The sequence below is a fragment of the Physcomitrium patens genome, chromosome 25 (genome assembly GCF_059467195.1).
Source record: "Physcomitrium patens ecotype Gransden chromosome 25, ASM5946719v1, whole genome shotgun sequence".
In the NCBI taxonomy this organism is placed as follows: Eukaryota; Viridiplantae; Streptophyta; class Bryopsida; order Funariales; family Funariaceae; genus Physcomitrium; species Physcomitrium patens.
This window is the reverse complement of record NC_143434.1, coordinates 13,146,566-13,168,865: the sequence shown is the minus strand read 5'-3', so window position 1 is coordinate 13,168,865 and position 22,300 is coordinate 13,146,566. Positions and strand designations below refer to the sequence as shown.

The 22,300-nt window shown below is 37.9% G+C and overlaps 3 protein-coding genes, 1 long non-coding RNA gene and 4 other non-coding genes across 12 annotated transcripts; 2 read left to right on the top strand and 6 right to left on the bottom strand.

Annotated features, from left to right (window-relative positions):
• Positions 1-3,447: 3,447 nt before the first annotated feature.
• Positions 3,448-5,853, bottom strand: LOC112277125 (putative xyloglucan endotransglucosylase/hydrolase protein 5). The gene is made up of 4 exons (XM_024509126.3): positions 5,252-5,853; positions 4,914-5,014; positions 4,502-4,695; positions 3,448-4,172 (listed from the first exon to the last, which is right to left on the bottom strand). The coding sequence occupies exons 1-4, from the start codon at positions 5,433-5,435 to the stop codon at positions 3,761-3,763; spliced, it is 891 nt and encodes a 296-aa protein (XP_024364894.1). The 5' UTR covers positions 5,436-5,853; the 3' UTR covers positions 3,448-3,760.
• Positions 5,854-10,205: 4,352 nt separating this feature from the next.
• Positions 10,206-12,855, top strand: LOC149986317 (uncharacterized). Its single transcript, XR_016500949.1, has 2 exons — positions 10,206-12,046; positions 12,388-12,855. It is a non-coding gene; the product is annotated as an uncharacterized LOC149986317 (long non-coding RNA).
• Positions 12,856-14,437: 1,582 nt separating this feature from the next.
• LOC112277374 (uncharacterized) lies at positions 14,438-20,027 on the top strand. 5 transcript variants are annotated; one of them, XM_090247286.1, is made up of 8 exons: positions 14,438-14,909; positions 15,934-16,452; positions 16,690-16,931; positions 17,080-17,215; positions 17,519-18,057; positions 18,203-18,278; positions 18,514-18,673; positions 18,891-20,027. In XM_090247286.1, the coding sequence occupies exons 2-8, from the start codon at positions 15,978-15,980 to the stop codon at positions 19,744-19,746; spliced, it is 2,484 nt and encodes an 827-aa protein (XP_090103412.1). In that variant the 5' UTR covers positions 14,438-14,909; positions 15,934-15,977; the 3' UTR covers positions 19,747-20,027. The 5 variants fall into 5 exon arrangements, with proteins under 5 accessions (XP_090103412.1, XP_024365348.1, XP_024365347.1 ...); XM_024509580.3 differs by having other exon boundaries at positions 14,461-14,909; positions 18,885-20,027; XM_024509579.3 differs by having other exon boundaries at positions 14,465-14,909; positions 16,663-16,931.
• A 518-nt stretch (positions 20,028-20,545) lies between these two features.
• On the bottom strand, positions 20,546-21,771 carry LOC149986316 (uncharacterized). Its single transcript, XM_090247287.1, has 2 exons — positions 21,329-21,771; positions 20,546-20,898 (listed from the first exon to the last, which is right to left on the bottom strand). The coding sequence occupies exons 1-2, from the start codon at positions 21,459-21,461 to the stop codon at positions 20,684-20,686; spliced, it is 348 nt and encodes a 115-aa protein (XP_090103413.1). The 5' UTR covers positions 21,462-21,771; the 3' UTR covers positions 20,546-20,683.
• On the bottom strand, positions 20,678-20,756 carry LOC112277622 (small nucleolar RNA Z102/R77). Its single transcript, XR_002968433.1, has one exon. It is a non-coding gene; the product is annotated as a small nucleolar RNA Z102/R77 (small nucleolar RNA).
• On the bottom strand, positions 21,074-21,154 carry LOC112277624 (small nucleolar RNA Z102/R77). Its single transcript, XR_002968435.1, has one exon. It is a non-coding gene; the product is annotated as a small nucleolar RNA Z102/R77 (small nucleolar RNA).
• On the bottom strand, positions 21,216-21,298 carry LOC112277623 (small nucleolar RNA Z102/R77). The gene has a single exon (XR_002968434.1). It is a non-coding gene; the product is annotated as a small nucleolar RNA Z102/R77 (small nucleolar RNA).
• LOC112277621 (small nucleolar RNA Z102/R77) lies at positions 21,361-21,444 on the bottom strand. The gene has a single exon (XR_002968432.1). It is a non-coding gene; the product is annotated as a small nucleolar RNA Z102/R77 (small nucleolar RNA).
• Positions 21,772-22,300: the final 529 nt, after the last annotated feature.

Sequence of the window (22,300 nt, the reverse complement as noted above, 5' to 3'; positions counted from 1 at the left end):
AGCAACAAGATTAGCACAAAGTGAAGATATAGAGGTGATTGGAGCCACTTCAATATCTACACTAAATCATATTATTCATTCTATAGTAGAATATTATCCAAGCATAAGAAAATCAAATGTTGCATTGCTTAAAAATTTTAATGATACAAAATCAAAGTTTTGAAGACTTATCAATTAAATATAATTAATGATTGGAATTCAACTTCAAAACTATCCAGCTCTAAAATCACAATTCAAGTTTATTGGAATACTATTGATAATTTAAAGGCTTTTTTGGCAAAGTTTTGATCTATATATAGAAAAATAATGTAATTTATATTACAACCAATAAGATTTATATTTTGCAACAAGGCAATTAATTAATAATATAATATTCTTTATTATTTCAATAACTTACAATTGATATCAAATAAAATGATGTTGCATTGATTAGCCAATTTTTCTTTGGCTTACAATATAAAATAAAAGAATTAATTTTAAACTTATATGATCTTCAAACATTAAGTTAAACAATTCAATTTTTTGTATGGTGTGATATTTGTCTTTTTAAATTTTAGTCAGAGAGCCTCATAAGTAGGCCTCAGCAATTTTAAAATTCAATGGTAATACCAACAACTTCTCAATACATATATTTTTTGAAGTGGAAGCCATGCAAATTCATATAATATGTTTTAAACTTCTTACTAAGTAAGAAAAGACTTGTTGTTGTTAAGAAAGATTGTGTTTATATTATGGAGGATCTAAACATATTACTCAAAATTATTTAAAGAAGCAATGCAACCACAAAATAAGAAATATGGTTGTCAAAAAAGACAATGTGTCAAAAAAAAAGTTTGTACAAGTACAATAGGCATTATGTAGTTACAATCTTATACAACATCTAGAGAAGGTCTTATTTTTTCATCAAAATCCTTTCTTTATTATAAAATAGATATTTTTTTAGGACCTAAAAATCACAAAGCCTTTGATTTGCTAGATTTAAGAGTCTCAATTTGTTTTTAAGATGAAAAATTTATTAAAATATCTAAAATATTTTATATAAATAAAATTAAATCAAAGCATGTAAAAATCATATATACTTATCCATTGTCTTTTGGAAATATTATCTATAAAAAAATTTCTATATAAATAGCAATAAATTATTATGATAGCTTTGAAATATTTAATATAATTAAATGTCTCTTTAATCTAATTATTTTAGATTTATTATGATTAAAAAAATATAATCCTTGGATAGATTGAATTTCTTGTGGCCTAAAAAGTTTTAGAGCATACATAAAGATTTTATTAAGCAAGTAGAAAGTCATAAATCTAGTGCAACCAAATTCTTCTTTGTAGATGTAAGAGCCTTCATACATGCTACAAAAGAAAAGATCATCTTTTGTCATTTATGCTAGATCTATTTTTTATGTTGGAAAGACTTCAAATAGAATTTTAAGCCAATATTAAGATGATCAAAGTATATTTGAAAAGAAAAATGCAAATAATCTCCCAAAGCATCATCCTTATGATTGTTCAATTGACCTTTAAGAGGGAGCTCAATCACCATTTGGACCAAACTCTAGTTTATTACAAAATAAGTCGACTCAACTTAAGGAGTATATTGATGAGAACTTTGTCAAGAATTTCATATGCTATTTAAAATTTTTAGGAAGAACTTTTATCTTGTTTGTAAAGAAAAAAGATAGATCACTACAAATGTATGTGGATTATCAAGAGCTGAAAGTTTGAAATTTGGACTTCTTAATCAACTATATATTTAGTATTACAATCTTAGAAGAGACTTAATATTTGATAATATTATTGGAGATAGGAACCACCTCCAATGGTGATCTAAATATTTTATTTAAATGAAGTTATAAAGGCTTGAACAATAATCAAATAATAAGGTGGTCTTCTTATATTGGTATTAGACACTATAAAGATAAACCATCTTAAAATTTTAAGTTGGATTCATTTTGACTAGTATTTATTTATCTTTATAGAAGATAATAAGTTACTCATTATTATTTTTTTTTAATTTTATGGAATGATATCATTTTATTAAACTAATTTTTGAATTTAAATATAAAATTTAATTTTTGGCTTAAAGATATATTAATTATTTAATAATTCTAAATATGATTTACTTTAATTTAATTAAATCAAATAAAAATTTAATATAAAAGAATTTAATAATCATAATATATTCATTAATTTAAATACTTTCAAAACCATATAAACTAAGTTGATTCATGAATAAAATAAAATAATAAAATAATAATAAAAATTATATTTTTTAATATAGATAAAAATACATAAATTTTATTTATAATTTTTAAACTTAGTATTTTAATTTATATAACTACATTGATATTTTGCATTGTTTTTTGATTTATTGTTAAGATCTCTTTGTATATATTTATGTTTAAATATAAATATATATATATATATATATATATATTTATCTCAGTGGACCTTCCTGCTGCCGTCTGGGGCTACGGGTCCAAAACCGATATTTTCGTAGCTGGTGGCCGAGGGTGACCTCGCTTCTTGCCATGTTTGGGGATACGAAAACAATGTCGACAAAGGGACGACGATGACTTACAATGGATAGGGTGAGAAAGCTTGCAGGGGCAAGGAGCGATTGGCAGAGGATCGGAAACTATTGAGGGAGAGGCTTGCACACTTAAATTGCTATTGGGAGCATTTGGTAGATCATGTGATTTGGGGTCATGAGAAGGGTAGCAGTTGGAATTAGATCTTAACACAGCATGGGGTGTACCCATGGTGTCAGAAACTCCAGTTCCACGGATTGTAAGTTTGTACTTCACAGAAACCTGAATTTCTAACGATCTCAAAAATTAGAGATTGACAGTTGCGTAAGGTTTCAAAGCTGTGTAGCTTGGGTCCACTAAGCTAAAGCTATTTTGAAGGGAAAAGCCAGATTACACTAGAATTGAAAGATTGTTGTTCAAATTCGATGCCTATATTTCTGCACATCTCGTGATATGTTAGCAAGATGTAGATCTAGTTTCAGAAGCATCCGTTTCTCACCCTGACATTGTATATTTTATGTGGAGCTTTTGAAAGTTTCTCACAAAAGCTCATTACTGACTTTACAATGGCTTATGTGGAGGCGAGGGCGGGGTCTCGAAGTAACCAAGAGTTGAATACCTAGAATAAAGCACACTGAAATGTACATGATTCAGATTCCAAGCTCGTCTTAACTGCTGGATCTTAGGGTTACTGTTTCCATGCTTGAGAGGGCATGTGTGCCGTTGGATTTGCCTTGTGTCGGCTCACTTCATTACCAATAAGCCAAATCCTTGTCATAATTTGATGAGCCCACATAGGTTACCATGAAATACCAACTTTGCGGAATCACACAATAGCTAAAGTCAATACGAACTAATAAAAACTGTAGTCCGAATGCCTCTGATATCTCGTCATACTCGAAAGGGTAAATGAATAAATAATTAATGTCAAAAATATAAATTAATAAAAACTTCAGTATAAAAAATGAATTTAATGAACAACACATTACTGAACAACTCAATGCAATTACTCCTGTCTAAATTCTCGGCCACTGCCTTCATAACCTCGAAGAACTGGAATGTCTAGTTCAATATCTTGCGTAGTGGAATGACTTCGAGACTTGCTAGTAAAAAATACTCATAAACAAGCACGCTTGCATATACTGTGTAGAACTTATTTTTCCACTGCAAATGCTTAGCAAACTGACAGAACGATGCTTCCCCACAGCAAGGCAATCAGAAAATCATAACAAGGGTACGTTACGGCTACATTCGACAGGAGGAGTTGGAAACCTCTTAGTATCTGTGCAATAGTCATAGACCATATAATTATTTTTTACCCACAGGAGTTGCTCTGCTTGATTGCGGTCGATGATTTGATAGGCTGAATCCTCCCACCAGTGGGAGGTAGTAACCGTGGTGCATGGGCTGGTGTTATTGTTTATCACCACGCAACCATCCAAGGTGCTGAAATCTTTGAATGAAACAATGAATGGTGCATGGGTCCAGTTAGTCTTGATCCAACCATTTTGCGTGGCCCAACTGTCGCCATTCCAAAGGCTGGCGTATAAACCCATGGGCTTGCTCTTGGGATATGCAATACCAATATCTTCATTGTTCTTAAACAGGCGAATTGGTTTGTTGTCAACTGTGAAACTGCATCAAATGAACAACGAAGGTGTAAGCAAACCTTTTTCCACGTCTCAAAAAAGCCACGACCACACCTTGCATAAGTATTTTCCCAGATGAGGAAAGAAAAACCCTGACAACAAAAGTTTCATACAACTGAAACACGTTAGCCATCAATTTAACATTCTCTTTGTGGCATTTTGGAGACCAAGGTCGTTTCATTTCTACATATCAAATTATTTCTTCCAAGACATTATATACTTTCAGTTGGACAAATCAGTGACATTCACCTGACAAGAAATTAAAAACGGAGCGCTAATTATTGAAGGATTTTCCTTACTAACTACAGTACTTACATGATTTGCTTTCTGTTCCATAGAACACCGTAACTGTGGTACTCCGTGGTGGGATCAAACCACAGATTGATCCGTTGCTCCCTACCACCAAGGCCATTAGCAAAGATATTGGTCTGTAAAACATAGGGCTCCCCAGAGACGTTCCCCAAAAACTCAAAATCAAGCTCATCGTGGTTGGGTTGGGCAGACGACAACTGCACATTGAACCAGATGCATTAGATACTGAACAACAAGTCCACGTACATAACAGAATATGATTGAATTCTTATACTGAGAACACGCATGCACAGTGAAGCTTGAAGGGCCAAGGGTTGTTCGAAAATAGTAAACACTCCTCGGAAATCGACGACATCGAAAGAAATTGCAGCTTACATCTCAAACCAGGGGCTTGTTAATGTAAGAAGAGACTTACATAGTAAGCGGTTACAGTGCCAGCAGAGTCGCCCGGCACGAGCTTGATTTTCATTGTGATGTTTCCAAACAAATACTGGTTTTTGGATCCAAATCCAGAAGCTGGCCACATCACCCGAATGTTCAATCAATGTGTGGAACAAATGAATAGACTCAACGACTTGGAACAACTTAACAGGCTATTGTCTCAGTGCACTTCGTGATAAGAAAAAAATTAAAAAGACACAAACCCTGGCATGGACATTGACGGCTGTTGAAAAGTGACTAAATGAAACATTGCTGCGTTTACGTATTAGTCACTGGAGCGAGAAGGGATGTTCAAGTTATGAATATCCACACCTGCATATTGGTCCAGCACAATCTTAGCCTCCAGGCCATCAGGCGCCACTTGAACATGATAACCATCAGTTGAGAAAGTAGTAAACTGCTCCGTGAACGTGACACCGTCGACAACGCCCGCTGTGGCCCAACATAGAGCGGCGAAGATAATCAGCACCCCAGCTCGCAACTCCAGGGCTCCCATTTGCAACCTCCCTCCAAGGTCGCTTGTCCACTGCTACTTGTACTTAATTTCACAATACTGTGCAATGCAACGAAAAGCTCTCCCTGCAGCCCAATAGACAGGTCGGAGTACACTTCCAATACACTGCAGCCTTCAGTCTCCAACTAAAAGAAACCCCAGAGGTGATGAAACCACGACCTCAAACTAACTCAATGCAGAAGTCTAAGTGCAGGAAATACTGCGTCGACAACACCAGCATTCAAACCAGGGACGGATGTACGCGAAGAAGAGACCCCTAAAAAGCTTAAAACAATGTTCATATGAGGCTTCCAGGTGATGCACAAGTTGCGCAAGGGCTCAGGTGGCGCAGAAACAGTCCACAGCTGCTCGACAGTTCAGAACGATCAGTTGTGAGCTGGTGAGCATGGCCTTGACGATGATTTCTGAAATGCGTGTGTTGGAGCGGGAAGAGGAGTGTTATGAGGACAAGCTCTGACTCGGCGACCCACCGATGAGATGATTGAAGTGCAGAGAGACGACAGAGCACCAGCGAATGCAACAAGAGCAGCCTGACAATCTCCTGGCCGCAATGGCGCCGCGGACTTCGCCTTTGCAGTGATCAGTCCCGCTGAGCAGCCACTGCGGCGTCGATTTCACAAGAGATGAATGAACATATATGAATAGGCGTATCCGTTTGGACGAATGAATTCGTGAAGTTGTAACTTCTCGTCCAATAACATTAATACTGATAAAACAGTCTTTGTGAAACGGCTGTGAATGTACTCCTCCCATTAATTGGTCAGTATATATATATATATATATATATATATGTTCATATATGGGTATGATAAAGCAATTCAAATTTTTATTAAAGTGACCCACTCTATCTTAACCATCATTGGACCCCCTTCGTCTCCCATCTTTGTTCCTTGCATTACCCAAATTTTCAAATGATGTCTCAATCCCTCCTTGTTCTCAATCTTGTGTAGTGAGTAATTGTCATTCTCCCCCCAACTTCCAGTTTTGATATTTGATTCAAATCTAGTTGTGAATATTACCATACTTTGCACCTCAATAATATCACTCTATTCTATAACTTAATCCTATATAGAAATGAGAGCACAATGATGGTGGTTTATTTGAAGCAAGGACCATGTATTGAAAGCATTTCAATTGAACAAAACTCTTAGCAAAATCTGAGTGCTACTGCTACATTGCCCATTATACAAGATTCTTGCAATGTCTCAATTGTGAGAGATGTTGAGTAAAAATGAGCAGCTGGATTTTTGCACTTTATAAGTTTTGTTACATCTTTGTTGTTATAAAATTGAATTTCTCAAGGTTGACAATGGATTTGATGCACCTGCTTGATATCCAAGTTCACATTATTGAAAAATTTCAACAATCCAAAAGATATTTTTTCCATGTTTTTGCCTACCAAAAATATGCTTACGTTCCCAGAAGTGCTTAATCTCTTGACAAATATTTTGAAAGCTCTCTGTAAAATGTCATGACATTCACACTCAAATCCAATCCTGTATGAAAAGGACTATTTGAATAAATACATCTCATATCATATATAATAGAATCAATTATCAACTACCATAAAAGAGGTGGCCCAAGATAACAAGGATCAATGCAGTTTATGGAATGCAAGTGCCATCAAGAATAATCTAGTGGTGGAACTTGAGGAATAAGAAAGAGAAAGAAAAAGAACGAAAGGCGAGGAGGAGGAGAGCCACTAATGATAAAAAGAATACTTGTATAAAATCATAAAAAAAGAGATTTGTTCCATCAATGATGTATCAAGTATTGTTAACAATATATAAATACTTTTTTAAAAACTAAATTAGAGCACTAAATCCTTTACAAAAACTTGGTGACTTATGACCTTAAGCCTTGGACACAATTCCAGTGGCCCAATTTAGACTCCAATTATTCAATGTCCAGATTGACATACAGGTGTAAAATTTTTTAATGAATCAAATGCATCATAAGTCTCATCTTTTCTCACTTGTTCTTTCTTGTGGCCTGTCATTACATGAAAGACATAATATTCTTGTGTAAATTTAATAGCTAATTTTATTAGAGTTTAGGAGATTGTATCATGTGCCAATCAATGTATAATGTTCTTTTTTATTCTTCCTCTTTAATGTACTCCATATTATTGTTGAGTTCATACTAATCCAGATCCTTTGTTATTCGAATAGTCTTAGTAAGCATGCCTACGTTTTGGATTTTGTATATCAAGCTATACAAAAAGACCACTATCCTCTAACATAGATTGTGGGTTGAGTTGAGCAATTTTGTTGGAATGTGAAGTGTAATAATTATCAAAAATATGAATTTTAAAGTATACAATCTTTAATATGTTTTTGTGTCACTCAAAAAGATTAAAAAATCACTCAAAGATAGTAATATATTGAACTAGAATGGCTATTGCCAAAGACAAGAAGAATAGAAAGTCTTGAAATAAGACTAAGGATTAGAAAGGCATTAATAAGAGTGAAGAAGGCTTCACTACTACCTCCATATATATTACCTAACTAAGAGCTATGTTGTTGTGATGTAATATGGCTAATGAATGAAAGAAAGAAGAAAACATTATATTATAGAAGATCTTATTTTAAAATATTATAGCAAATTATCTTAAAAAATAGGTAATAGTTAAAAAGATAATAAATAAAATGGTGTTATTGTTGCTTTTTTACAAAATATGCTTCTACTTACTTTGTAGGATCATAAATAATCCAAAATAAAGTAGATTTAAGAATTAAACAATATAGATATGTATAGAAAGGAGTTAAGAATAGATTTTAGTAAATTTTACCTCAAGAAGCCAAGAATTGATACTTGGAGAGGACCAGTTGTCAATCAAGGTCAAAATCAGATCTTAAAGCATAAAACCATACATCTATGGTGACTTTGGGATTCTTTTCTAGATTGGAGGGTGGGATTTGAGAGCAAACTTAATAGAATTTCTATGAGAATTAACTTTGTGTGATTTGGATTTGTAATGACTTTGTAAGAACTTTATAAAATCAAGGTTGTTTTGGATAACTTGGATTCTTATAAAATAAAATAAGATCGACTATTTAACCAAATTTGGGAGTTTGTAACAAATCTATGAGTATAATTTCGTAGATTGATGGGTATAATTGTACTTGATGTGTGTTGTAAATTTAAAGTCAATCAAAAAATTAGATCAAAGTATATAAAAGGTTTTGTAGTTTGAGGTCTCAAAAATAAGAATCTAAGGGTTAATGAGTATTTTTAAGATCTTTAGCAATCTATAAATTGGATTAAAGTTTTTTTTTTTTTTTTTTTTTTTTTTTTTTTGAGACTAGACTTGATTTTCAATAGTTTAAGTGAAATTTGAGAAAAAAAATCAATAGTTCAAATGAGAGATATTTGTATTAGAAGTTCAACATTCAGATTGAAGTAGGAGGCCAACCAACATCCGAGGAGTTTTTAGAGATTTTCTTCAATTTAATAGGTGTCTGATGCATTCTTAAGCAAAACTTTATGCAATATGATAACATAGCAATGTTTTAGAGAACCTCCAATATGTGTTGACTCTGTAAGATACATATTTTAACTTATAAAGCAAGTTTTCTATATGTGATCTATATAATTAACTAATTCCACAAGCTACCAATATATGATTAATTTATTGATCAAGTTTCTAACCTATCAAGCAATCACAAACACGTGTAAAATCAAAACTACATCTATGAAGCTTCTAGGAAGCTTTTTTAGAAGATATTATGAAATTAATCTACATTTACCTACTTTTTCCTAATCATATAAATAATTATTGGAATAAATACATATGTTCATGATAGTAACATGTTCTGAATTCAGTGAGATTTGAATCAAATATTAAAATTGAGAGCCCGGGGAATAACAACAATTATTCACTATGCTATATATATATATATATATGTGTGTGTGTGTATATATATTTGAAATTCCTTTGTGCAAAAAATAACACTTTAAAGTTTTTGATTAGTTTACAATATCATGGAATATACTCAATGTGAAACTTGATTTGTTTAAAACGTTGGAATGAAAACAACTATGTGCCCTCTTAATATCTTTCAAATATATTATCCAAATTTTCTTCTGTTCTCCAATAAAACTGTTGTTTTTATTTTTTATTTTTATTTCATTGATGTAACAAACCTCCACAAATATTATTTTTTCTGAAAGAAAATAAGAGTATCTGGTTTGAAAGATATCATTTAATAATATTAGCAACTGGGCAGTATGAGGATGCCACTTTCCGCTTGAACACTTCATAGCGAGAAAACACGTCGTGATTACTCTTCAAGTTGGGAAGGATGGCGAAGCTACAACGAAGCTACGGGGAAGCTGCGACGAAGCTGCAACCAAGGTGGGGCGAGTCTGCTTCGAAGGTGCATCGCAATCCACTCTTGTTCCAAAACTTGAGACCTTCTGCCGTTGCTTCTGTGCAGACTGAGTTGGAACATCCATCCCTACTTATCATCTACACTAGATGATCAATATTATGGATGAACTGAGATCCGGACTTAGTGCGGAATACTCAGGTCCTAATCTACTGCATTTAAGTCTGCGAGTTTACAGTCGCATCGAATAAGTAAGTTCCTTTTATTTTGGTTCCTTGATTATTCTCTCAAACTGTCCACAGGAATCGTGGCAGCATCAGTTGGTTTATCCTTTTGCCAAAGTGCCGTTCGATGGAGTTCGAGGACACAATCACTGTCGGTTTTCGCGACGCTATCGTAAGCATTGAGCAGATCAACAGTTAAGCGTTGGCGCCGACAGCAGGGATGAGTGGAGCCACGATTCGGGGAAAATTCGCGGATGTTGGACAGCACATCCAGTGCAGCGCGTAGAGATTTGATGAGATACAAATCGTATCTATGAGACTTTGGTGTGGTCAAGTGAAAATTAGATTATAGGGGCTTGATAGAGGGAAACGCGTCTCCGTCCGCAAAGCTTGATTTCACATGTCGATGCTGCACCACCCTGCCCAGAACAGAAGTCGGGATTTTGCTGCGATTTGCTGTGAGAGCAATGAAGGGAAGAATAACATGGCGTGTGAAGCCGCGCTCTGAGGTGCACATCTCCAAAACAATACGATATCTGTGCTGGATGACTCTATTGCAGTGTTATTTTAATTTTTTATGCGGGTCAGAGACTACTGGAGTCGCGAAAGAGAACTCGCTAACCGGGAGATGTGGGGTATTAGCGTTTCGCAAAATAAGTGCTGCCTGTTCCGCAACTTTGCCCTAAGATGGCATGCCGTGTGTACCCCTTGTTGCGGAGACTGCAACTTTTACTGCCTCATCCTTGGAGCAGGACTGAATATGTAACCGCAAAGATATAGAGAAGAAGAACGTGAAACTTAAACAAATTCAGTACACCTAATATTATACTGAACTTGACTGGACCACTGTAAGGTTCTAAAGATTGTAAGATAGGTATTCATCAACTCTGCAGAAGCGAAATAGACCGACACATAAGAACCAGAAGCGGTCGAAAAGTACTTCCCTGGGAAGTAGTGAAGGATTTACTGCAGAGGGGCGTTAAGTTGTACGGACTGCGTCAGGATTGTCAGGTTCTTTATACCATCTCGGCGTGACAGTACGTTCACATAAGTCTATCTACTCGGCAGGAACTGTGGAGAAAACAACGATTACGATATTTATCTTTTTCTTGACTTCAATGAGACCTGCCACAGCTCAGAAGGCCCAGAAAACCAGGTGGCGGTGCCAGACTTTCATTGCCCATGATGCACCAGGGCTCCATCAAACCCTCCCTCTAGTCCTGGATGGCTCAAGCGATAGGCTACTTAATGCTCGTGGACAAAGCTCCTTGCACAGAGAAATCGGTGGTGCATATGCAGTCACGCATGGCACATGGGAATGACAACTAACACAGCCAAACGTGTGAGAAGCTGGAGCTCTGCTGGAGCTCGGAATAGGTGATCAATAACATGGTAACGAGTAACCTCCAATGGCATCGACATCTCGATTCTTCCGATGGACAGAGTGCGTTTTCACTGTTTATATTGGACATCAAAAATTGTAGAAATATCAGCTCACATGGGTTGAGGCTGAACTTGCAAGTTGCATCGACCATTCCACTGCCCTCTTCTGCCTTACAAGACTTGCTAGTGAACGTAAAGAGGCGAAAACTCGACCCAAGTTACGAATGTTACTCCCAATGTTTTTTGGCTGTCGTTCGAAGTGACAACAACATGGCTTCAGAAGTTCTTCTACACCGGATCTGGAGGCGCAGAAGCGAAGCACAAGTTCAGTTACCACCATGTCCATGCAACCGCGATCGCATAACTCCGGAGAAACTGAGTTACATGTTCTAAGCAAACCTTCAGGACTTCAATTTCGGCAGCGCTGTAAAGACCTGGGCTATCATCATTTTAAGATGGCCACTGTGTTAACCCATTTCATGAGGATTTTACTGGCGCGAGGCCACTCAATGGTACACAACTATCACAGTCGTCTTCCACCTGTGCGGAACTCAACCCTTGACTCGGATCATCGACCAAGCACAATGCTCAAACTAGAACATCAAAATCTTTGAGTATCCCGAATCAGGCACTGTTGCAAGTCTTCATTACAAAGGTGCTGATCATCTCTCTTCCTCATTGTACAAAACAATCTGTCACTCATCTGCGTCCATCTTCATCCAGGGATATAAGATACTCGCACTTGTTGAGGGGAGCCTTGCAATGCTGTCGCTGAGTCGCTGGAGTGCACGATACGCCTGGCGTTGCTATCCAACTAACTACCAGGGTCGAATTATAGAATAAGAATGAATTTTTCTTAAGTTGTAAACGAAATTTCATGCATTTTTTTTTTGTTTTTATTGTATATAAGACTCGGGGAATAGTGCATCTTCCTTCGGTCACAAGCTTTCTATTATACTAATTACACGTTGGATTCAAAGCATACTATCCATGCAGGTCAAGCATCATTTGCTTTGAGTAGCACCTACTTCAATTCGGTGGTTCGAATTTCAGAGAATTCTTTATTCTTCGAAATCATCAGTTCTTGATTGTGGAAGCTGCTGAGAATAAGAACTGAACGAAGAATCTAGTTGGGAGAATGCGAGAAGGAGCACTTGACTCTGGGAAAATCCGTATAGAAAATAATCTGCCACGAGGGAGGATTTTTTTTCTAATCCTGCTGAACGTGTGGAGATAATAACCTGCTACAGGGAGAGGTCTTTTTGAACCTTCCTCTCATTCAAACAGTGTAGTCTTTTGTCTCCCACCAAAAAAACAAAGTTTCTAGGACCACTTTTTCTACTAGTCATGAGAGGAATCCTTGGAATCCCATCACCTCCTTCACTCTGCATAGTACATTACATTCTGTTTTGTGTTTTACAACACTCTACAGTTCTAAATCAAATACTTTGTTGCATGAATACATACTACACATACATACATTCCTAATTTTTGAGTCTCAATTTCATAAGCACTTCCAAATTTAAATGAACAGAAATACTCAAGTGTAGCTGAACCATGTGAAAAAAATTAACCATTTTTCCAGCCATCTCCAACTTCCTTGTCAAACTAATCTTTGCTTATCTATCTCTACTATAAATATGTTGATTGATGTCATAGTGCAATAATGCAATTGTGCATACTTTAAAACTGTGTGGAGATCCAAAAAGTCAAGCACATGTGCCCAGCTTTTCAAAAGGTGGGGAACCCATGACAGCCAAATTTTTCCCATTGATTAATGATTAAATTATTTGGAGGGAGGGTTTCTTTGGGTCTCATGCTCCTCGCATTCCCAAATTGCTGAGACTTGGTCAATTCCAAGGCAGTCAACTTCATCTCTTCCACTTTCTTAAAAAAAAACAAAGCAAAGATCGAACACATTGCACTCATACCAATCATGTTGGTTGCAAACAAGTCATTAATAGGGTATATGACACACTTATCAATCTTGTCTGTCCTACAAAAGACTTGGAAAAAAACACTCCAAAAGAACATCTTCAAATGCACATACAAAATATGGTATCAAATGTGGAATGTACAATTGTTTGTACATTTGATATGGCATAAGGGTATTGTGCTAATTACTTTCTAATCACAAGTTTTTATTAACTTTTGGCTAACCACTTTGATGTCAAAATTGTATTTATTGAGCTATATGTTACCATTGACATGTTTACTGAATGTGAAATTTCTTCAAAGTGAACAGTAGTTCAATCTTATGGCTTCAACTTTTTACAATTTTCAACACACTTTTTCACTGTTGGAAAGATTGGATTACTGCCCAAGTGGCTAAATATCAACCACAATGATCAAAATAGACTTTAATGTATGAATGTATGTATGTATGTATCCATGTTTTCATATGTATCAAAGTAGGAGGAGATAAAGAAACAGAGAAAATGGAAAGAACGAAAAGAAATAGACACAAAAGGAACAAAAACCTGTTCACTGAGTTTTTGTTGTAAAATAACCCATTTAGTGGATTATGATCATACAATACATAATCCACTAAATGATCATACAATACATAATCCACTAAATGATCATACAATACAACGATCATGCAGTACAATTATCATAAAAAAGTGTAAAGAAGGAATACGCCATTGCTTCCACCCTACGGAACTATTTAGAAAAGTGTCATGTTCTGATTGGGCTATTTTGACCCCCCCCTCCCTCCTAAACATGTCTGTAATTTATGTCGAACCCGCCATTTGTCGGCATCGTTAAGGTAAAGAGGGGCCCAAAGCCGCGGTCTATACCGCCAATTTTAGTTCCCTTGATAATGTTCTCCGTTCCCACACAGGATTCCTTGATGCTTTACCAGAGGTCCAGATTCATCGATAGTTGGATGACAATTAATTTAATCGAACGAGATAAGTATGATTTGTCTCCAGAAGCAAACTATCTTGGATGAACTTATTCATCCATGTTGCTTATCCCTATGACTGCGCACGCTCCCCTTCGGCCGCAGTGTGCTGAGGCGCCCCTAAAGCTGCTTGCCTTCGTTGGTACTTGTCTGCACGAAAGACATATCTCCGCACTATGAATGAATTCGAGTTATTCCTCAATTCCACGTCGATTCTCATAGTGTAGATTCATGCTGGAGAGCTTTCATAAACATTGCAACCTTCTTAGGTGTGTGTGTGTGAGAGAGAGCGAATAGCGAGAGAGCGAGAGGAGTGAGAGCACGTTTGCCATAGTTGCTGAAGAGTGCGACAGGCGAACAATTCTGTGCCAAATGGACGACCCCTTGTGAGATCGAGTGTTGCGTCTCGTTACCTGAGCCCTTCTCATGACGCGGTCGCTGTAGTTAATGAAGATTTCGGGAACTTCATCAGGACGGAGTAGTGTGAATGTTTTCTAATTGGTTTGGTAGAGGCGACGGGAGCTTCTTGAATTGCCGGAGTTTTCAAGACGCGGTGTAGCAGGGGTATCTAGCTTTTGGAATTCAGCGCCGCGGTTTTCGTTTTTCACTGGTAATGTGCAGGATGAGCAAGTGGAGATCGGTGGATATCAAGTCGGAGATACATGCTTGGTTTTTAATTTTTTTTGTCGGTATCATGTCGGTTTGTCAATTTCGAGCATTGTCGACTCTTCCTATTCGTTTATGCTACGTCGAATGCTGTAGCTTGAGTTTTAGGATGGAGTCGAAAGGGAAAAGATGGATCGCAGAGTGATAAAGGGGTACGCGTTACATGGTTCGTCGTAATTATAGGGTGCCTCTACCAGTCCACGTTGTCCACTTGTGATGTTCGAAGCTGTAGAATTGTTGGTTAGCATGGATGTGATTCAAGATTCTCAAGTTTGCTAATTTGCGGAGTGTGTGTCTGTTTATTTTCGTTACCGAAGTGTAACTATGGAGATGTTCTAGACAGAAAAAGGCATGTAATTGTCGAGGAATTAATGTAAAGGTGTTTAGTAGATATGCATAATGGGAATAGACTCGGGATTTGACTATCTGAGAGCGAGTCCTATGTGCGAATTGGTGGTTGCAGAGATGGATTTTTCCATTGTTCCGTTCTACATTTGGATGATCAGGGTTTTAACTCTGCCTGCAACAACATATCCTTTGCATGTTACCAGATAGTATACAACCTGGTTGTGAGCTGAAGAATGTGTCTAATGTTCATGACTTTGTGGCCTGGATAATATCTTCATATTGCCGCGCGACTTTGCTATGTGACCCTGTTGCAAATCTGTTTATATTGTTTATCCGGAGGATATTATGTTGTCAAATTTAATCTATCTTGGAGAACATTAATCCGCGTATTCCATGAACTCTCTTAACTGATAAGATTTGTGGAACCTGATTGTTTATTTATAATGAAACGGAGCGTGGTTCAGCATAATTTAAGTGTTTCTTGTGCTTTTTAAGAGCGATACTGTAGAATGGAAGCTCGACATCGTTGTAGCTCAGGGTTCAACTGATTAATATGTTTAGGACCAGAACTTAATCAAAGTCTTCTAAAACTGTTTCCGGTACCGTTGGAATATGTCCAGGTGGTCCGGCAAGAATCATTGACGTCCCATCTGGCTCCGGCACGATGTCCCCTCTCAGGCAATCCTGGGCAACTGTTGAGGAGGCAGTTTGCACAGACTCTGCAATCTGGATATCAAAACTTTCAAGCACCCCACAATCAGAAGAATACCAAGACTTAATCCATGCGATTTCTATTCCGCCAGTATCCAAAGGCCATGTCACCATAAAGATTGGAAAGCTTTTTTGGGAATTGTCTCCTCCCTCAGGATACATTGCGTGTTGCGAAAAGAAGGATGACTGGGAGCTTGTGCCTTATTCTGGATTTCAAGTCGCACTTCTCCTTTCAAATCGGACCCGTCGTCTTCAGGTTTGGCCCTGCAGTGAGCAAGTGCAGCTACTTAGGACTAAGGCCCTTTTGCCTTCGTCGTTGGAGAATCTGGGTCTGAGTGAGAAAAAATCCCTTGGCCGGGAAGGGTCAATCAATCTTGATATTGACGATGACCTCAACAATTTTCTCGTAGAATTTTTTGACCCACAAGGTATGCATTCCCGTTTGGAGGACATTCGCCTACTTTGCACTTTGTATGTGGTGAACAGCTGAATAGATTTTAATGTATGCATCAGCGTCTCAGTTGTAACTTTCTTGCACTTGTGATCTCCAAGGACCTGGATGCTGACTCAACCAGCAATGTTCAAGTCATGCGATTTTGAACACTGGCTTAACTTTTCTTTGGCTAAAACTTGCTCAGTGATGTGTGCTGTTACTCTGGAGGCAGGAACATCAACTTCGTCTGCTCCTTGGCGAACAATCTCATCGAAGAAGCATGCCGAGTTGATAGGAAAGGCATTTGGTGCACCGTTTCTTAGTTGTGTCAAGGGGTTAGAGGATGCAAACAGCATTTCAGATGTGTTGGACGCGATTCTCGCGTTTAGTGCCGCATACGTCTCCCAAGAACAAATTCTTCGACGAGTTGGGGAAGAATCTGATTGTGAAGACGGATACTTCCAAAACCGACAGGTTCTTCCCTGCCTTTCTCCCCTAGTAGCGGAATCTCAGTCTACGTCTTGTTAGCTGTATTCGCCCAGTTATAGACGTAGAACGAACTGTTTGAGACTGACTTGTCGATTCCTTCCTCATCTAATTCCTCTCTTCTCTTTCAATGCAGGTTTTTGATTGTGGTCAGTCAAAGAGAAACGACAAGAAATGGTTGCGGCGACAAGTAAATTGTGCGGGAAGTAAATGCCAGGCAGCTGCTGAGTCAATATCAGAGGTTGCTAAAGCCGGCGCAAGAATGCTGTCGGGTATGCATTAGGTTCACTCCGCAGTACACGCTATGCTTTTAGATTGACAGGACGACGGAGTTGAATTACTAACCGCAACTTTTAAGAGTTTTATAACGATCATGGCATCGAGTTTTAGATCGATTTAAGGTTGTCGACGAAACCTTGGGTTCAGAACAGGCAATGACTTCAACAGGTGTTTAATCAAAATGCTAAACAGTAAAAGCAAATCTCATTGCCCTAACTGTTAGGAACGTTCTGAATGTCGGTAATCTTTCAACATCTTTCCAGAGTATCAATGCCTGACTCTGTATTCCAATGCAGGGGATAAACTCAACAGCGAAGCTGAAGAAAAAGCAGAAGTTAACACTAGCATCTCGAACATGGATGAGGGTTATGAGGTGAATTCAAATTTCAAACCAGAGAATTTGAAGTATCATCCACTCAATTGGGATGATGTGCCAGAGTCCTCGGAAGCTGGACATTCTGTCAATTTAGAATGTCCTGGATCTGATTTTGCTATCAGGTTAGACGGCATCTTACCAGAATGTGACGGAAATGTCACCGATGACTCGGATAACTACACCAATTCCTGGTGCAAGTTATCACGAGTAGTGGGTAGTTGTGGGCAAAGTGATTTAGGAGGCGATTCATGTTCTGAGAGCAGCTGGGAAATTGTGCGATCACAAAAGAATGAATCAAATGTGGAAGATGACGCCTATGATCTTGGTGCTGAAATTTCAGACGCAGAGTGTTTGGGAAAAAAGCTGGAAAATCTGGATCCATTTGGAAAACACGAATTCATCAATGATTTTCTGAATTTGAACGTAAACTCTCCAGAATCTTCCTCCTCATCAGACCAGGTAATATACTGTGCGATACATCATAGAGCGTCTTCGCCTCGATTTTCATTTTGGTTAATTTTCTTTTCCTGATAGGCATTTACTAAAGTTGCAGTTTAAGGTCAAATCCACTTCGTAACACAACTTTCATTTACCACTGGAACAGCATGTCTTTGAGCGCTTAGCAAGCATCTCATCTTCAAATTCGTCAAATTGGACTGATTACGAGATTAACCCATCAGGTAAAATATTTTTCTAAATTGGAGCACAACTTTACTGCTCAAGTAAACTTTACTACAGCTCTCAATAAGTGTTATCTTTTATACAGGAAAAACAATTCTCAAACAGCATTAAGACGAGTTTAGAAGTCTCTTATCACAGAGACTAAGGTTCAGATTCCTATCCCTTCAAAGATGCTGTTTCGTACAAGTTCAGTTTGGACTAGACTTACATTTTGTGGATCGGATGATAACGCAGCTTCATCTATGAACAAGATGCGAACAGCGAAACTTCAAACTGTTACCGAGGAGCATCCAATCGACCGGGAAATTTCTCGCCTGTCTCGCAATTTTCTCCGTCAATCAGTTTTGGAGGGGAATGTTCTCCAGTGGTGCTCATGTAAATTCAGTGAATCAAGGTACTAATCATATGCTATGTTAACACTCAAGTTTGTCTTCAGCATTAAAAATGTAAGAACAAAAACATAGATTGAGATCATAAGTAAAAGCAACATTCTCGGCTAATAAGAATAGATTGTTCGAGATGCATAGCAAGTGACCTGCCTCCTCATCAAATATTTGTCTTGTTCGGATGAAGACTTATGGATTCTTTCTGTGTATTGTTTCTAGCTGCAGCGTAATTGAGTTGAAATTTCTAGTGGGCTCTTTCATGGAAGAGGATATTGCTACCTTATCAATTGGTATCTCTCGCGCATCACCACTCTATGTGAAGATCTTCCTTGGCGCAAACAACTTTCGTGAAAATCTCCTTAAAGGCGATGTGCGAATCACTGTCGATCAGGGTGCGCCTTTTTGTTCCGGAGTGACCTGGAAGGGTAAAGTCGCCGTTGAAACTCCTGTAGTTGGTCTGTCGTGTTACATACCTCATCTAGTGCGGCATTATCTGAAGCAAGACGTACAGGAGCGATTCATTAGAGGATACGAATTTTCAGATGGTGAGGTCTTAACAGGCTTGATGACGTACGTGGTTGCACAGTTAGTGTTCATGAAAGAGACTTGTTGCATATGCAACCACCAAACACAACCAGAAGAGCTGACTTCAATTGTTCCAAGAACTTGCGAGAAGCCCATCTGCCAAGCCCTTTACAATGCGTGGATAGCTGTAGCCCCTCCGATGGTGTTGGAACTTTCCCACGTTCAGGATTGGTTGAAGGCTTGTTTCGATGAGAGAGCTCTGGATGTTGTAAGTAGGTACTATTACGTGTCAGGTGGGGATGATTACAAGTATCGCAGTTATAACGGAAAAATCGAAAGAGTTGCAAAATGGCTTGCTGAAAAAACCTGCGGTTCTTGGCTCAAGGTGAACATCCCAAAGCCCCTGGAGGAGACCAATGAAGAGGGCGAGACCAGCTCTGGAAAGCACACGAGGCTAACCAAGAAGAGGAGAACTTGCCAATACGAAAACAGCCCGCTGTCGATGAACCAGTTCTTTGCGTTTGATATTGAAAAGAGTTCGGGAGAACATTCTTGAGAAGTAGTGGTAAAAACTCATCGTACTGAGTCTGACGTTGCTGAAAAGAAGCAGACTGACTTTTCCTCCTGCGGAAGACAATCTTGCAGTGTCGATTCTCATCTGTTGAAATTATGGCGAATTAGTGACCGGGAAAAGCATGCGGGTCGCAACTTGTGCGAGCAATGGAGGATTGAGGATTTCAGATTTGAGTTATAGCTAGAAGAAGACGGCTCACAATTACTCTGTAAATACATCCAAAATCTGCTAGATTTCTTTTTTTCTTGTTTTTTTTCCCATTATATTTGTCAGAGCTTGAATGCCTGTTTCATACGCGATCTTACTAGATTTCATGGTAAAGATTATTTACAGAAAGGATTTCTGGTCCTTGGTAGTATTGCTAATTATTTCAAATAGAAAACATGGTTTTGTGTTAGGTCGTTCTAGGCAATGAAAAGTCGAGTATTATCAGCTATTGACCCAGTCCTCCTTTCAGGCCACTCTCAAACAGAAAGTCGATGTTTCATATCCAAGCTCATTTAAAACTGGTTGAAAATCGGTAAGGAGCTGATGGATATTTTCAACGAAACATACATTTCGTACCTTGTGGCAATCATTCAAAGTTACATGTTCTGTAACAAGTTACTTATGTTCATTGTCACACAGTGAAGGGAACAACTAAAAGAACTCTCAAGCTTGTCGCAACAGAATTTCAGAAAACCTTTATACACATTTCAAAATTTATTTAGTGTTCATAATATAATTTATTTTACTTGGGTGTTTACTTAAATTTTGCAGCATTATACCCAGTTAAATTTCATCAAGTTTGCCACTTTTATAAAGAACGCACTCAAGGAATACGACATCTCACGACTGTTCAAGAGACTAATCAGAATCAGATGGTTTCGTACGAGAGCACTGAGTAACTCACCCATGTCCACACACAGCGGCAAAGTGATCAGGCAGTTAAATAAAAAGCCATCATTGCGGCAATCAAACCAATAGGGAAACTGTAAATCATCTTTTCACTTTGCCTTCGCCGTTGAAACGAGTACCAGTGTGGTTCAAGCTTATCGAGATTCGTTGCCAACTCGGGTACTAGGTACTGTGCAAAACGCTTCCAACAGCGCTGTGGATGAGAGGCTGAGAAGTTAAATGTATGGCTTAGAGCATCTACACGGCATTTCAGGTGCAGTCAAAAAAGTTTCCAAGTAAGTTCAATTCGTCTGTCATAGAATACGGATAATTGGAAGAGGAATTGTACCACCAGGTTCCTAGGCCACAGATCCTTAACCAGACCATAAAATAAAACCAATAAGTAAGCCTACAAAGTGTCATCAACCTGAAGAAATGATCAGAAAGTTTGAAGCAATAAGATGCCATCATTGCGGCAGTCAAACCAAAAGGAATATGACTCCTCATCTCACACTTCGAACACCCGACTGACGACATAACCTATCTCGACACCTTATTTGAAACTGGTAAAAACAGCGCGATCAGAAAGTTTGAAGCAATAAAGGCCATCATTGCGGCAGTCAAACCAATAGGGAAACAATTATTCCTCATCTCACGCCTTACAACACACCCAGGCAAGGATCTGTACCTCGGCACAAGCTACGAAACAGGAGACCATCAGAGTGATCAGAAAGTTTGAAGCAATAATACGCCATCATAGCGGCAGTCAAACCAATAGGGAAACAATTATTCCTCATTTCACACTTAACAGCACTACCCATTGAAGGTAATGTCCAACCAAGGTAAACATAACACACGGAAAGACATGGAACCCTACGAGCATGAGATTAAGAATCACGGAGTCCTTGAACTCGATCCCTGTAGAGACTGATTCCACTAAGGGTTTGTGTGCAAGCTGCTTGAGAATACACAGCCACCTCCAAGTTAATACAGTCTTCACGAAACAGATCGGCGACTAAGAGTACTCGTCCGGGAGCTCAACTATGCGGTGGTCATCAGAAAATGTCTATGGCTCAAGTGCCTTAGACACCCACAACTCCACAACTGCAAGAGAAAGGGACTCAGAGCCGCATCCCGGAGAATGGTTATGTTGTCTTCTCGCACCATTAAGTAGATAGGAGATCGAATTTTAGGGTTTACGGAACGGTTCACCCGTGCCCTACCCGAGATCGAAGCACGGGTCTAGCTCCTGCACCACCTATTGGGTCCTCAACAATAGTGTGCTTGTTCTATGGCATACTTGGAATTGATTTTTAAATCTTCGTTCAATTCTTCAAGAACGTGATTGGTTAAAAATCCGATTCTGTTGATAATGGCCAAACAATGATACAAGATAATGAAATTGAAAGTTGTTGAAAATGTAAAATAGAGTCATCTAACGATGGGTGTTGTCTGGTGCGAAATCGGACATCTTTATTCTTGAAAGAGAAAATGTAAGATAAAATGCATTTATTTCTTACATGGCATGAATAATGTTATTTTCTAAAAAAATATTAAACAATTTGTAAGATGTGGTTTTTATGGAAATTTAATAAGTTTTATAAGAAATAGTTTTAAATATATATATATATATATATATCTATATATAAATGTTAAAATG